Source organism: Nelumbo nucifera, chromosome 5 (assembly GCF_055504915.1).
Source record: "Nelumbo nucifera cultivar China Antique chromosome 5, China Antique-T2T, whole genome shotgun sequence".
NCBI classification, from domain to species: domain Eukaryota; kingdom Viridiplantae; phylum Streptophyta; class Magnoliopsida; order Proteales; family Nelumbonaceae; genus Nelumbo; species Nelumbo nucifera.
The window spans coordinates 18,695,223-18,712,365 of NC_142653.1; the positions used below are offsets into that span (position 1 = coordinate 18,695,223).

The 17,143-nt window shown below is 35.7% G+C and overlaps 1 protein-coding gene across 1 annotated transcript in view; it reads left to right on the top strand.

Annotated features, from left to right (window-relative positions):
* The first annotated feature begins 7,582 nt into the window (after nucleotides 1–7,582).
* Nucleotides 7,583–17,143, top strand: part of LOC104595581 (symplekin) — a 66,198-nt gene continuing 56,637 nt past the window's right edge. The window contains exons 1-2 of the mRNA XM_010256361.3: nucleotides 7,583–8,041; nucleotides 14,188–14,347. Coding sequence (XP_010254663.1) covers nucleotides 7,839–8,041; nucleotides 14,188–14,347 — 363 coding nt within the window. The 5' untranslated portion in view covers nucleotides 7,583–7,838. The remainder of the gene's footprint in view (nucleotides 8,042–14,187; nucleotides 14,348–17,143) is intronic.

Consider the following 17,143-nt stretch of genomic DNA (forward strand, 5'->3'; position numbering starts at 1 on the left):
TGTTTGCTAAAAACCAAAGCCATCCAAATCATTTTACATCAAGTATTAGACACCTTGGATGAGGTATACAAGTAACTTTTGAATTTATTTATTCTTTGACCAGACCTAGCTTCATAACCACCACATTCAATTCACTCTATTTAAGTCTTGTTTTTTTTTAATAAAATGAAAAAAAAAATATTACAAAATGAATAATCTAGCCAAGCAATAGGGGTGCAAATGGATCATATCATGATCCAATCCAATATATATATATATATATATATATATATATATATATATATATATATATATATATATGTGTGTGTGTGTGTGTGTGTGTGTGTGTGTGTGTGTTGTTTATCTATTTATAAATATATTATTTATATTGCATTTTTTTGTAAATTTATTGTATTGTTTTTATATAAAATGTATATATATGGTGAAAATAGTTAAAAAGGTACTTGTATTTTTTGTTTTTCTTTATTTAAATTGTTATATTTTAATTTTAATTAAATTGGAACGGATCATATACAAATATATAACTTCCTCATTGGATTCATATTCAAATCCATATTTATGAGATGCAATCAGATCTGCTATTAATAGTATTCGGTCATATTTGAATATACCTTGATTCAAATTCGATAAAATCCGTTTGTATCCATACCAAGTAGGTAGGCTTGTCAATGATATCTAAAACTTCACAACTCAATCCAATTATCACATATTTGGATGAGATATTTATATAATCATATTTGGATTTTGCAATCTAAATCCGATTAATAATAATAAATATAAATTATATAAACAAAAAAAAAACATACAAGTTTATAAAAAAATTGGATATATTATTACTATCATTATCATCATTTATAATTGACACATGCAAAGCATGTGCATGCTTACTAGTATGTATATATATAATGTATAATATATTAAATAAATTATATATATAGAGAGAGAGAGAGACTATGCATATAATATTTAATATATATTATACATAAATATTTATTTTTTATTTATTATAATCAGGTCTATTGGGTGAAACCCGATTGTCCCGAGAACCGATCAATTTGGTTCCGGGTCCAAAAAAATTACAGACCCTATCGGGTTTGGGTCCTCAACATTTCATATTGGGTCGGTTCTGGTTCTGACCCATACCCGACCCTTGACAGCCCTAGTCATAGCTTAGAGTAATCAGTGTCCCTCGTGATCATACCTTATTGTGCTTGAAGAGAAAACTAGATCTTACCTTACTTCATCCTTTGAGATCAATCCTCGCTTTTTTTTGCCTTGTGAATATATGTTGGTTTTTCAATGTATTTTAGTGTATAAATTTATATATAAAAAAAAAAGTGTTTTAGTGTAGAAGATTTAATAGCTTGTGAGTTATGGCTTTTTGAAATGTTTAAGTTGTGTATTAAAAAGTATGATTGAGGCATTGGGCCTTTGGAATTTTTATTGACTAAAATACCCCTAATTTTGAATTTGGGCATTCTTTACTAATATGATCAAATTAAAAAAATGTAATTTTTATACTACTATTTTGTTCATTCAATTCCCTTCCATTAAGTCCCATGTATAAGGTACATTAATTAAAGTTGTAAATAATGATTTTAATAGTATGATAACCTATATTTTTAAATCAACCCATAAACGAAACCACTTTTCATCTAGGTAGTAGGTAAGTAGTTCAACCATTTCAGTCAAATGAGTAAACCCATGATACTAAAATTAAACAACAAAAATTTAAAAATACAAATATATTAAAATATAAAAAATAAAGATAATCTGTAAAAAATTTAGGGTAGTCTATATTGTTATATATTTGTCATATATTGAACATAAGTATGATGTTATTCTTCTAGATTAAATAGAAATATACTAAAAGGACAAAAAAATAAGTATATACAATAGAAACACCCAAATAGAGCAAACAAAAACCCAAGCCATACGATGACAACCAAAAAAAAAATAAGTATGATAATATAAAATTTAAAATGACATGAGATGAAAACCATTTTTTGTGTCTATGTGGTGGGTCAACAATTTAACCATTAACTCTTTAAAAATAAAAAATACAAAAGAAAATATACAGAACAATTTTGGGCACATCCCTAATATTATATATTAATTACATTAAACAAAAAGAAGTATGATAAACAGTATTTGCTTTTATTAACGGTGAAAATGAAATACAAAATTCAATTGTCATAGTCAAATGGGTCAGCCAATAATGTAATAATTACACAATAAAAATACACAAAGTTTTAGAAGATATATAAAAATGTAGAAAATTTTGGCATATCTTTGATATTATATTCTCAATGTATTGAAAAAAAATGTAATAAGTAAGAATCAGTTTTATCAATGCTGGAAATGAAATACAAAAATTAGGAAAAAAATATAATTGAAGTATAATTCATGATCCCATTAATCGGGTCAAGGTCATTAACCATTGGATAAGCCCAATGTTCTAAAGATCAATTGCAATTGCATTTCCCTCACAAATAAATAAGTTAACTTGTGATATCATAAAATAATTAATGAAGCATAAAATATAAAAAAGTATAAACTTGTAGAAAATTTAATCATGTATTAAATATTATATATTCTTCATATCTATGGTGCCAAAACAGTATGAAACTAGAGTTGTGACCACCATCCCCAGTAAATTTTGATGGATACCACATGATTGGTGGCATACAAGTAAACCAATGAGTAACTCCAATAAGGGAAAATGAGATAAAGTAGATTACTGAAATTGTTTGGTCATGTGCATAGAAAACTATATATAACATTTTTTCGGGAAAAAAAAAACAATTTAATGTTGAAGGGGATAAAATTTGAAGATGGATATGGTACTAAATAGAATTGAATGCTGAAAGATGATTCATGTAGTCAATACCATATAATTGGGAAAATGATAAACATTGACCATGTGATTGGTTGTCACTTCTATGGTACCAGCTGAACTATGCTTTGATTACTTATCATTGTGCACACTTACTAGTAATAATTGAAGTGTTGAATTGAATGTCTTTTCTTTTTGTCTGTTAAAATAATTATCAAAACTTCCAATAAGATGGCAGCCAGCCCAACTTTCAAGTTCAACTTCAGCTATTGGAGGAGTTAATAACACTACTTATTTACCAAGGTCAATTAGAAAATGAATGAGAGTGATAGAGGAAACAATTATAGAGGGGTTACGCATGGATTTGGTGAGTGAGTTGTTCATTTCTTAGAATCACATGGGTCATTCAACTATTTCACAAGTATAAAAAAATACAAATGGTATACGAAAATACATACATAGAATTTGTAGAGAATTTTTTTGATGCATCTATCTAATATCATATATTTATCATACTAAAAAATGCAGGTATTATAAATAAAAATATCTTTCTACCAATGAAAGGAATAACTTAAAATAATAAAAAAATAATAATATTTCATGTGAAAAGTGAACTTCAGGCATGTACATACGAAACATGCATTGGCTAGGGGTGATTATGAGCCGGGCCAGGCTGGGCTTGACACTTATGCCAGGGGATCTAGTCCAGGCTTGAGTCCTAGTTTCAACTTTCAGGCCTATGATTTCAAATATATTATAAGAATAAAAATATAAAATAATATATTTTATTTTTTATCATCATCATCCAAGCTTTACCCCAACTATAAACTATATTTTGTTTTGTTATAATACCCATTTTAAATGCCTTCACTCAAGGTCAAATGTTAGATTTAAAAGTTTAAAATTATGAATATATATATATATATATAATTAGATTTTTAAAATAATCGTACTTCTTTACCAGACCCAAAAATTTCCAGTCTGATGTGGGACCACTACGGCTCAGTCAAATCTGAACACAAAGCCATAGCCCTGGCCTGAAAGTTTTGGGGTGGGATGAAAATGATTACAAACAGTGTACAAAAAGTCTTACAGCTGGTCCCAAACCCAAATAAAGGGTAAGGGTTACGTCAAAGTGGTAACCAATACCAATATTTGTTTTTTCCAATTTTTTCATGTTTGAACAGCAGAATGGAGAGACATAATTCATGTAGCCAACTCCATATAGGGACAAGGCTTATGTGACGAGAATGCTGAATTATATGAATGAATTTGTCATCATGTCCTAATTCGTTTTATTGGGGGTAAATCTCTAAAAGTATTCCTGAATTTTTTAACAATTGGCTAGATCCTTCCTGATGTTAATGTCCATTAGTGTTCCATCATAAGGGAAATGAATGAAGCCTTGGGGTGTGTCAATTGATCTATGAACTATTTGGGGATGCCCTTAGGTGATAATCCGAATAAAGAAAGTTTTTGGAACCCTATAATTGATATATTTCAGAAGAAGTTAGCCGCTTTGAAGAATAACTATTTATCTCTAGGTGGCAAAATCACATTGATTAAATCTACATTGACAAGTTTGCATGTGTATTACTTGTGAGCTTTTAGAGTCCCACTAAAAATAATTAGAGTATTGGAAAAGTTGTCGAGAAACTTCTTGTGAGAATCAGGGGATGAAAAGAATAATTATATGGTAAATTGGGATTTGGTCTCTAAAAGTAGGGCTGATGGAGGGTTAGGACTAAGTAATATTCGGAAGAAAAATGAGGCTTTGTTGGAGAAATGGTTGTGGAGGTTGGAAGGTGAGAGGGGGAAGCCGTGGATTAGAGTTATATTCGGTATTTATGGTCAAATAGAGGATGAATTGGATACAGGATCTTTGGCAAGGCCAATTGGAGATTCTCCTTGTAAATCTATTCATGACATTCTATATTCCTTTATACAATACATCAAGTATGGTCTTTGTTTTGGAAATCAGGTATAATTTTGGGAGCATATATGGGCCAGGTGATTTACCTTTGAAATACCAATTTCCTTATTCTTTTATCACTTTCCCGACATAAGGGAAAGTTTGTGTCTAGTTTTCTAGTTCCTTCTCAGTCCAACATTGGGTTTGATTGGGATATGGGGTTTAGGGGCTGCCTAAGGGATTGGGGAACTGAAAATGTAATGAATCTGATTCAAATACTAAATGGGGTGGTGTTGGATCCTTCTAAGAGGGATAGGAGACTGAGGACTCTAACTCCTTATGGGACATTCTTTTATGCTTACTTCTTTAATCCCCTTTTGCATTCTACCATTAATTTTGCACCAAAATTTCCATATAAGGAAGTTTGGGGTGAGCCGATTCCTTCAAGGGTTGGAATTTTTTGTTGGGAAGTCTTATTGGAAAGATATAATACATGTGATTTACTCCAAAGGAAAATGCCTTGTTGATGCTTATCTCCTTGTTGGTGTATTCTTTGTAAAGCTAATGGTGAAAACTCCTACCACTTATTAATTTCTTACCCTTTTGCTTTTGTTTATTTGGGATTGGTTTCTTTATCTTCTTGGTTACAAGTGGACCCCCTCGATCAAACATCAAAAGCTTGTTTATGTTTAGCTCATCATTCCTTATACGGCCAAAGAGAATGAGAAGGATTATGTGGAAATGCGTGCGGGCTGCTACTTGCAGGACTCTATAGGACGAAAGGAATTCCATTTTTTTTTTCTATATAAAAAGGAACGAAGTAAATAAGGTATTATTGAGGCCATAAGAGTTAGGGTGGTGCATTGGATAAAATTTGTACAACTATTTGATGATGTTTTTACGATTATATTGCTGAACAACTAGATGGAAGTGGCTAACTCTGCATCAGCTTGGTTTTCCACTGCTCATGTGTGGTTACCTCCTAGCAATGGATTTATAAAGCTAAATTTTGATGTAACAGTGAAAGTTAACTCAAGCCCTTTAGGTGTAGGGGTGTCTTCAATGACGAGGAGGGAAAGGTGATAGAAATGTATTTGTGCTCTATTGGGGTTGGGGACTCTTTTAGAGCTGAGAATCTGAGATATAACTGTTTCTGGATAATATTAGAAAGAATAAGGAACTGAATATACAAAAGTTAATTATTGAAGGGAACTCAATGGTGGTGTTAAGCCAGTTACAAAGGGGAAGCGGTTTTTGGAAGTTTGTTAATAAAATAATGGAAATCAAACGGCTAATTAGGGGGATGGACTAAATGGTGTGTTTGCAGGTGCTTTGACAAATCAGGGGTGGGAAATTGATTGATTGTACTAGGCTGTATTATGAAATTTTATTTTGCTCTCTTGTGGATAGTTAGGTATTTTTAACTATCTCGGGGTTGCTTTACCCAATTCTTATGAATTTAATGAAATTCCGCTATATATATATAATAACCAAAAAAATACTTAAATTTTTATTTTTCTTTTTAAAAATTTATTAATTTTTTATATAATTCAGATTGGAACAAAGCAAATTTGGATACCCAAGATCCTTGACATATTCATTTTCAAATCACCGTTTGTGATATCCGATCATATATTCAAACCAGATTGGATCTTTGATACGTGTTAGTGGATCGTGTTCTGTTATACCCTGATTTGAATCCGATCCAATCCATTTGCATCCCTAAATAGAACGAGGACACATCTACGAGGATTCTCTTCTCTCTTATCATTCTACATTCCTTGCAAAGAACACCATACTACAAAATCTTAATTTCAAATTTTCATTTTGACGATTGACAATTTAAATGAGTGTGATGGGCAAGATAATACTTTCCATATTTCTTTTTAACACATACTAATAACATAGGAGGATTTAATTAATTATCTAAAATATCAGGGATATTTCAATGCATTTTTTTTATAATAAAAATAGGGGGGGGGGGGAGCAATATTAAAGTGAAGGTTGGCTAGCAATTCATTGTGGACGATTCCACATTGGTGTCTCAATTATGTAATATATAAAACTAGTTTAAAGGGCACATGCTATGTGTATTAGCAAAAATATAAGCTTACATTATATAAATCAAATTTGACCTTTATGACATACATGCAAATCATGGCAAGTATCAATTTAATATGTCATTGCAATAGTTTGGATTTAACTTTTATGACCCATATAAAATCCAAGGTAAGTATCTATTTTATATAAATTATAATTCGTCACTTTATATTTTGGACTAGTGACACCTAGCCTTACAAATTTCACATGCAATAGAATAAGTCAACCTTTAGCACTCTATCAATTAACTTTAAAAAAATTCTCATGTGACTGTCAGACATCTTTTTAATACTTGTAAAGCCCTATATTGTCCTTATATAATTTTATGAATATATTTTATAGACATTGATAAAATGCAAAAAATAGGGAAGTAAAAGAAAATTAGAATTTGTAAAAAATATAGAAAATACAACAATACACATCAAATAGAAAAATACAATAGACTAATATAAGAAAATACAAAAAAAATGCAAGATATATCATGCTTTATCAATTAACATACATATTTTTGTTATTTTGGTATTTCAGGTGGATCTTTGTTGCAAATGGAAGTTAGTATGGACTATGGAGGGAGGTAAGTGTTACTGTCCCCAAAGTAAAAGGAGAAAATATGTCACTTAATAAACTTCCAAATGGAGGGCGCGTCATGCGTATACGGCGCATTTTAGTGCCCCCCGATAAACGAAGAAGGCAAGAATCTGAGAAAGGGCAAAAAAAAAAAAAAAAAAAAAATCGGGCCCTCCGATAAATTTTTATGTTTGTGCACTCCACAATTGAATTTTATTGTCCAACCGAGTTGGGAGAAAAGAAGCGACGGAAGGAGGTTGAGGAATCAGTAGACGTCCTTCTATTTGGTATTCACAGTCCCCGCGCTTCGCAAAATTGTTGAATAAAAGCAAAAAAATAATTGTGTTCAAAACCCTAAGAGTACTGGGGAAAACCTACATAGTGTTCTTTGGCTTCTGAGGAATTATATGTGATAGCGCATACATGGCCGGAGCTTCCCGAGAGCAAGCGCTCTCTCTTCTCGGTGCCGCGAAGAACCACGGTGATTTGGCAGTAAAACTCTCATCTTTGAAACAGGCGAAAGAGATTTTGTTATTCGGCGAACCGTCATTTGCAGCAGAATTCTTCCCATACCTCGTTGAGCTTCAGACATCGCCCGAAAGCTTGGTTAGAAAATGCCTCCTCGAGTAAGTTCGGTGTTCTAAGCTACGTCCTTTTCTTCACTCTTGTAGTTCTCTTAGTGTTTGCCATAAATTTGCAACTTCCACCATCATCTTCATCATCACTATCACCTCTTCTCGCTTATCTGCTTCTCTCCCTCTCTCCGTCTATCTGTACACCTCTATGATTGAACTGTATAGGTTGCATTATATGTTTTTATCTTTCAATAAGACATTACATGTTCGTCGAGTTACGCATAATGAGAGAAAAAAAAGAGGAAAAAATGGTTCAAGCAGGCGTCTTTGTGGTATATCCCACAATGGCTGCGAGGACTATTACAATAACAGGTGAAGGCGCGTTTAAAGGTCCTATATGAATATCGAAAACAATTTAAGGGCAAATACGAGGTGTTCTGGTAGTTGATTGATCCTATTGCAAGATGACTGTAGGGCATGGGCGGGGGCTAGGGCTAAACACATTGAGTGGCTTGGTGAGCATCAGCTTGCTGTTTTTTTTTAATTGTACTAGCCCTCCACTCGATACATGACATTCTAGGTGGTTCTTTTGTGGAAATCAAAGCATTGTGCACATTGGTGGATCACTTAATAATACCTAATGCTCAGGGAAAGGCCTTATTTGAGAAATAAATGAGGTAAAGATAGAGGAGGGAATGAGGGAGTGAGAGGGGGGATGGTATGGATAGTAAATAGGTAGGGAGAGATGAAAGATGCATAGGGATATAATAAGGTCTTGATTTCAATATGCAAGGTGCCAACCAGCGGGTTGGTAAGGGGATTTGTGTGGCTGAGGGGCATTCAGGGTGTGTGAGAGAGAGATATATTTTAAAGAAGGGGAGGAGGGTGTATATTGTAGGAGAGGAGGGAAGGGTGTCTGAAGGGGATAATGGGGAAATGGAAAATTCTACTCAGGAGATGGGTGTTCAAATTGTTGATTGAGAGGAGGGGGAGAAGAAGGTTAAATCTAGGAAAAGGTTGGAGGCTGAAATCCTTATGTCTTCAAGAATCAAGGTGGAAAAGACCTTGTAAAGAAGAGGGAAATTGGTGGACAAGAAGTTTGGGGGATAGGGAGTAGGGACTGTTGGAGATTCAATGAAGTGAAGAATTGTGAAGGACCTTCTGAGGAGAATTAAGCCATCAATGGTGTTGGCACATGAAACAAAATTGGAACTGGTTAATGATGTGTGGTTGAGGAGTATTTGGGGTTCCAGGAATAACAAATGTTTTTTTTAAACCATTGGTGGGTGCCTTGGGCGGTATTTTAGTTGCTTGGGAGGACAATCAAGTGGAGTGTGTGGATGAGCTATTAGGAAACTTGACAGTTACAGCAAGGTTCAAAAACAAAGAAGAATGGTTTTGAGTGGCGGTTAACTAATGTCTACGCCTCTACGGACCCACTTCATGCCGACATAGGGAGAATTTGTGGATGTAATTGTATGGTGTCAGCAGAATGTGTGAAGGGGCTTTGTGCTTAGCCGGTGTCTTTAATGTCACTCAGTTCTGTGTGGAAAAGAATGTGGGGCCTTCTAGAGTCGCAGGAAGCATGAGATTGTTGATGAGTGTGCTTAGAGATATCCAGTTGCAGAATTCACAATTAACTTTGTCTAACTTACAAGAAAATTCTGTCCATTGTAAACTGGATAGGTTTTTTGTTACAACAGAATGGGAAGAACATTTTGGTTCAATTGTGGAAGACCTTGATTAGCCAATCTCTGATCATTGGCTGTTATTGATGCAATTGGATGAGATGTCTTCTGGTCCTACACCATTCCAGTTCAAAGACATGTGGGTAAAACATTCTGAATTTAAGGAAATTATTGAGGACCGATGGAAGGAAGGTCATATAGGGGGTTGGGCTCGTTTCCAATATATGCAAAAATTAAATGATCAAAGGAAAATTGTTGAAGATTTGGAATGCCCAAGCTTTTGGAAGAGTTAGGATAAACAGGTGGAATCATTGAGGCAAAGGGATTAGAGAATGAAACTAAAGGCTGAATTTGTTGGAGGCAAAAATCCAGGTGTAAGTGGCTAACGGAGGGGGATGGGAACTGTAAGTGTTCCACTCTATAGCAAATAGGAGAAGAAAGAACAATAAAATCTCTAGGATTGTGGTGAATGGGGAGGAAACGCTGAATTAGGGTGGCATTGAATCCATTTTAACTTCACATTTCATGGCCTTGTGGCCCTTGTATGCACCTGAATGTCCAGTGAGGCCTGTGTTGGAAGGAATGGACTATGAAAGGGTTCTAGTGGATTTGATAGCAAAAGTTGAGGAACCTTTCTCATTCAATGAGATCAAGAGGGCAACGGTATTGGGAATGAGTGGTGATAAGGCCCCTAGGCCAGATGGTTAAAAAATGACATTTTACCATGAGTGTTGGGACAAGGCAAGATTTACAAAGAGTTTTTGATGAGTAACATGGGTTTCACTCGAGGGGGAAGGAGGGAAAAGGAATGAATGCTATCTTTGTGTCTTTGATACCTAAATGTGTGGGTGCCGTGTCTTCAAATGATTTTACCTATAAGCTTGAACAAAATTGTGGCTAAAGTTCTGTTGATTAGACTAAAGGAAGTACTCCATTTTGTGGTGCCAATGAACAAGGGGCCTTTTTTAATGGCAACCAAATTCTTGATCAAATTCTCATAGTAATGAGGCAGTGGAGGATCTTAGAAGATTAGGGAGAAAAGGTTTTGTGTTCAAATGGGATCTTGAGAAGGCTTATGATCATGTGGATTGGTGATATCTAGAATGGGTGATGGAGCAGATGGGTTTTGGGCAAGATGGATAAAAGGATTATGGGCCGTTTAAGGACAACCCACTTCTCAATTATCATTAATGAGTCACCAAAGAACTTTTTAAGCTTCTAGGGTGTATGGTAGGGAGACCCCTATCCCCACTGTTGTTTATGCTAGTAGCAGATGAGAGAGACAATTTTCCGGGTTTCTTGGAGTAGGGAGACAGGGATAGTCAAGTTGTTTCTCATTTGCAATTTGTGGATGACACTTTGATCCTGAGGGAATTTAGAGCGGCTCAATGTGAGGGCTCTTAAGTACATCTTAGAGGTTGTAGAGATGATAACTGGGCTGAAAGTGAATCTAGAAAAATGCAGCTTGGGAGATATCCAAACAGAGAGAAATGAATTGGAGTGTGCGGCTATTTTGCAGTGTGAAATTATTGGCTAATGAAACATTTTTGGCTTCCATTTGGGGTAGGGGTGTTCATGGGTCAGTTTGGTTTGGTTTGGTTCGGTTTCAGGCTGTTTGGCCAGGTTGGGAAATTGGCCACCTGAAACCGACCGGCCACAAGTGAAAACTGGCCCTACTGTAAAGAATCGGTTTGGGTGGTTTATCAGTTTGATTGGTTGGTTCAAACGACAGCCCATAAGTGATTTTCACTATGTTTTCAATAGATAAAAATCTTATATTGAATTGTTAATGTGAAGGAAGTAAGGTTTGCACAGGTAAAAATTAAACATTAAATGGTATTATGAAAACCATTTGCTGTATATGATTGTAGAAAGTGTTTTCCCTCTCTCTCTCTCTCTATATATATATATATAGTTGGGCCGGGTTGGTTTTGGTCTGTTAACACACGACCAAACCGAAACCGAACCAACATCTTGGGTTACCATAATGCATGAATTGGAACTGATAAAAATAGTTGAAAACCAGTCAACTTGGGTTGAGTTGGGTCGGTTTGATCGGTTTCATGAGCAACCCTTATTGGGGGGCAATTCTAGGATACAGCTTTTTGAGAGGCAATAATTGAGAGGTTTGTAAAAGGGTTAGCCGGTTAGCCTCTTGGAAAAGAAATTACGTCTCAAGGGGGGTCACTTTAATCAATTCTAATCTTTTTCTTGTTAGTGTTTAAGGCCCAGTGAAAGTTATACAGAGAATTGAGAAAAGAATTAGGTATTTCTTGTGGGACCGTGGGAGTAACAAAAGCAGTCATCTTTTAAAGTGGAAGGATGTTTGTAATTCAAAATAAGTGGGTTGGTTAGGGTTAGGTAGAATTTAGTAAAATAACAAGGCGTTTCTGGGAAATTAGCTTTGGAGATTCCCTAAAGAAAGATAGGCTTTTTGGTATTTGGTTAATAAAAAGCATTTATAGGTTATGCCATATTGGGTAGGACTTGGGCCCAACGAAGTGTTACTCTAGATGTCCTTGGAAAACAATTTTGATGTGGCTTCCTTCCTTCTTGCAGCATATTAGATATGATGTAATTTCTGGACAAAGGGTGAAATTTTGGGAGGACACTTGGTGGGAGAGTTCTCCTTTGTGCCTCTCCTTCCCTAGCATTTACAACTTATCCAATTGTAAGACCAAATCAGTTGCTGATTTGGTAACCTGTGATGGGAATGGGTTGGTTTGGGACTTGGGGCCGAGAAGACCTTTGAGAGACCATGAGACTGATGAGGTGATCCATCTGGTTAGCATTCTCAAAGGTGTCAACCTGCTTGGCTGCTTCCTTCAGGTAATGGTGAGAGGGTGTGGAGCGCTAACTGTCCTTGGCAATTTCACCTGTGCTTCTTTCTTTAGAACCTTTTATACACCAAATCAGAACTCTCCCTTTCCAGTCAAGGAATTCTGGTTTATAGCCCCATTTACCCTAAAGTCAAGATGTTTTGTCGGAAGGCTGCCGATCAAATCATCAATACCTATGAAAGACTCCAAAGGAAGTGGAGAAATTGGGCTGTCTCTCACCACATGTTTTTGTCCTATGCTTGAAGAGTTGGGAATCTACCAACCACCTCCTGTTGCATTGTTCCTACACCTCACAGGTGTGGCAATATTTTTTCCCTTTGGTAGGAAGACCTTGGGTAGCTGCTACTGAGGTTGTGGACTTGTTCAAGTCAGATGTGGTGAGTTGCTCTACCCAGAGGCAGGACATTATGTGGCAATTGTGTTCATGGTGCAATTTATGGGGGCTGTGGAGTGAAGAGAATGCTAGAATCTTTAAAGAAAGACACAAGCAGGAAAGGGAACTGATTGAACTTATAATGAGAAGAGCTGCATGTTGGGCTTTAATTTGTAAAGAGTTCAAAGGGGTTAATTTGAACGACTTGTTGAGGGATTGGCAGATTGTGGCAGATTTCCAAAGTAAAAAGCCTAAAAAAATAGTGGGTTGGTGTCCACCAGTAGATGCAGGGTTTAAACTAAATTTTGGTGGTTGTTGTTTGGTAATCCAGGGGACTCTGGAGTGAGAGGAGTGGTTTGGGTGTGCAATGGTTGCATGATACTAAGCTACTCGTGTCTGGTTATTCATGGGAACTCATTGAGGGCTGAACTGTTGGCCCTAATTCAAGGTTTAAAATTAATGGTGCTGCAAGAATTAAGGAATGTGGAGGCTGAGGGTGATTGCCAAACTGTTCTCTGCTGGATGAGGAATAGGATCAGATCCCTTGGCATTTTAAGCCTTTGGTGAGATTGTTTCACTCATAGGCACCACCCACCAACTTGAACATCTCATTCAACTGGGATACTAGAAGTGTTAACACACTGACTGACTCTTTGGCAAGAGCAGGGGTGGGGAGGGATGCACTTGATTGGGGTGCCCAGGGCTTGTCTGTAATCTATAATTTTATTGTTTTCTTCCTGAAGCTTTGTTGAAGGAAGCTACTTTGTACCTTTTGGCCTGCTGCTCTTATTGAGCAGGAAGGTGTTTCTTTCTCATTTAACGAATACATTTTATTTATCAAATAATGTAACATATATCATCAGGTGATAGATTGTTCACTCTTCAAACACGATGTCACACATCAGAAGGGAGAACTTTAACATATTCTTTCCTCCCTTAAGGCATGCCACTTTGACATGGGGGCATTAAGAATTCTACATAATGCTGATCGAGTTTCAATCTTTGAGCGTGCATCTCCCAGAAGAATAACCAGGCAAGCTTTGTGTAATTCCCTGGAGGCTGGACAACATGGAAATATGCCATAGATATTGCTGACTTCCCTTGCATATCTTTAGCATTTTTGGAGTACTGTAATCTTACATTTCTTTTTTTTTTGTAAAATTATCAAATGCTGCTAATGTTCATAATTGCTCAAAACTCATATTAAGTATTTATTATTAGTTTTATGACATTTTTTCAATCAGTTACTTGATGATACATTTCATACTTTCTTCTACCATTTTGAATTGTTTTCAGGCTGATCGAAGAGCTTGGTTTGAAGGTGATGGAGCGTTCATCTGTAATGATGCCAATGCTATTGTCACTTTTAAAAGATGATGCATCTTCTGTTGCAAGACAATCTATTATTAGTGGTACAAATTTCTTTTGCAGCATCCTGGAAGAGATGACACTACAGGTCCTTCTCATAGAATAAAGTATTCTTGTTATTTGGAATTTAGGCTTTATCTTTTATTTATTTGTTCATTCCTGTGACAGTAACCTTTTTTTGGTATTCTTTCTGTGACAATAACCAATAACTAGATTTCTGCCCTAAAGATTATATTTATGATTATAACATAAACATTCATCATTTTCCAATATTTCTTCATTTATTTATTTATCTATTATTTTTTTAACTTTAACTTTATCTTTTAACCATTTAATTTATTGTAAAAAGGAAGAAACTTTCTTTGTGGTGATATTTGTGATTAAATTATGCATGCCAATTAGTCTTGGACATTCTTCTTTTTGATAGGTAATGGTCAGAATTTATTGATGTTTGTGTTATTCAATGGTCTATTTTCCAACCAATATAAAAATGGTATATAAGGTGCCAAGTACCCCCTGTTCTCTACCCTCCTTTTATCTCTTCAGATGTTAAGTCAGATGCAGGTTTGCTGAGTTCATCACGAGTCTGATTTGTGGACATTTGTTGATCCTTTGCCTAACTAAATTGTCTGTATGACATTGCCTGCCCGTCTTCTTCCTATGAGTAATTTCCTATGGGAAGTTGGAAATTCTAAGAAGGACCATTTAATCAATTTAGATTGTGTTTGCAAGAAAGAAAGAGGATGATGACTTGGGTATGGGGAGTGTTAGGGAGAAGAACACCTCTTTAGCTTTGCAAAATGCTGTGGTGTTTCCTTGTGGAAGATCTAACTTTATGGCATCCCATTACCAAAAGCAAACACAACATGAATAAGAATGCCTGGGACTTGCGACCTGCCTATGGAGTAACTCTTTGAGTCTTTCTTTGCCCATGGGAAGCAATCATTTCTTTTTTCCCCTTTTTGTTAGGTGTATTAGGTATATGCCATCACTAGCACTTCTTTAATGCTTATGTGCCAGTTCTGGTTGTTGTTTGGCTCCGGTCTCTCATCTCTAAGGACACCAGAGAGAAGGTGTTGTATTTCATATTGTTTTATAATTGATAAAGTACAAGTTATGTTACTTATAAAAAACAGGGTAAATTACAAACTGCCACCCTGTACTTAGGGGGCGGTGACACATAGCCCCTTGAACTTTGTTTTGCAACAAAGATTCCCTTTAATTTCTGGATTTCAGCACTTTGCCCCACTCCATTAACAGGGTTGACAGTGAAGGTAAAATAACTTAATTTCCCATTTGAGATTTGATGGGCTGAGAGGAAAAGCTATTGGATGACAGAAATGGGTGTGCTAGGCACAATATCTCTTTTGGATTGGGTTACTGTGTTTCTAAGCCTCTGTTTGGGAGTGTTTATTTTTAATCTTATTTTGGGCTGGTACCACACCAATAAGCACTTATGTGCATTTGGGATATAAGCCCCAATAAATGCTTATGAAATAGGCCCGTTTTGAATAAGCACCCAAGGGTGCTTATTTTTAAGCATTTATTGAGAAAGCACTTATTGCTTTCTGATATGTCTTGGCCCACCACGTAATTTTTGAAATACCTATACTACCCGTGTTTGAAAGAAGCAATTTTTCACCAAACACTGGTAAGTGCTTATTTGAATAAGCACTTATTTTAACAATAAGCATTCCCAAACGAGGCCTAAACCCTTGCTAAAGAAGAAACAAAGTTCACTGTCAAGGTTTTGGAAGCATAGTACCTAGCCCATAAGAGATAGTGTGAGTTAATCCCCATTTTTATCATTTTAATAACTTTTTCTCTCAGCCCATCAAATCTCGAATGGGCAATTTTGCAATTTTACCTTCATTGTCAACCCCATTAGCAGATTAGCTGGGTAGGGGGCAAAGTGCTGATAGTGTCTCTTACTCCCCTCTGAGTTTATCTCAGGATCTTGGGTTTAGAATGGGTTTTGAGAATTGAGAGACCAAGAAACTTATGATCTAATCTCCCATTTAGAGTTTTGTTTGATTGGTATGTTTGAACCTTAAATTCAGTGGGTGCTTTTTCATCCTCCTCCTTTGTTACAAATCTTGATGAGTCCATTCCCTCTCTCTTTCCTTTTTTGGTTAAGGCACTTTGGGATGGTCCTATGCCTCCAAAGATTAAAACTTTTTGATGGAGGCCATTTTGATGATATTCAATGTAGGTGAATGCTCCAGTAAAGAGAAAAAACTTGGAAGATCTACCCTGATATGTGTGCCCCATGCCTAATAAGCAGTGAGAATGTTGACCATATATTCCTCTCTCGTCTTTGCATAACAAACTGGTTTTCTCCTCTATTTGGAGCTTACTGGGTTTCACTTGTAGTTCTCAGAGACTTATTTAAAAGCTCTATTTTGTCTTTGAGGACAATAAGAGGAAAATCGATGTGGAATTGCAATTAGGCAGGTTTTTGGTGTTAGAAGAATGGTAGTATCTTTAACAACAACAGCAGCAGATAAAGCATTATAGATGTAATGCCAGTGAAAGGGGCATGATTATCTCATCAGTTTGGGTTACAGAGCAGCCAATGTTTTGGCAGATGCCTTGGCAAAACAAGGGGCAGAAAGGGAGAACCTATTTTGGGGTGTAGGAGCAATACTTAACGTACCAAGAACTCAACAAAGATTATCAGAGAGGAATTTACAGGTGTCTTTGTGGGTTCTATGCTAAGGAGTGGCAGTTGGTTCTCAATTGATGGTCAAGTGCCTACAAATTAAAGGGAATGGCTTATGGATGCACCAAAATGAATTAAAGAAGATTATGGTTAACTAGAGATATGAATTTGAGAGTTCAATGGGTCCAAAGGATGGCTAATAGCATGGATGATTACTCGGCA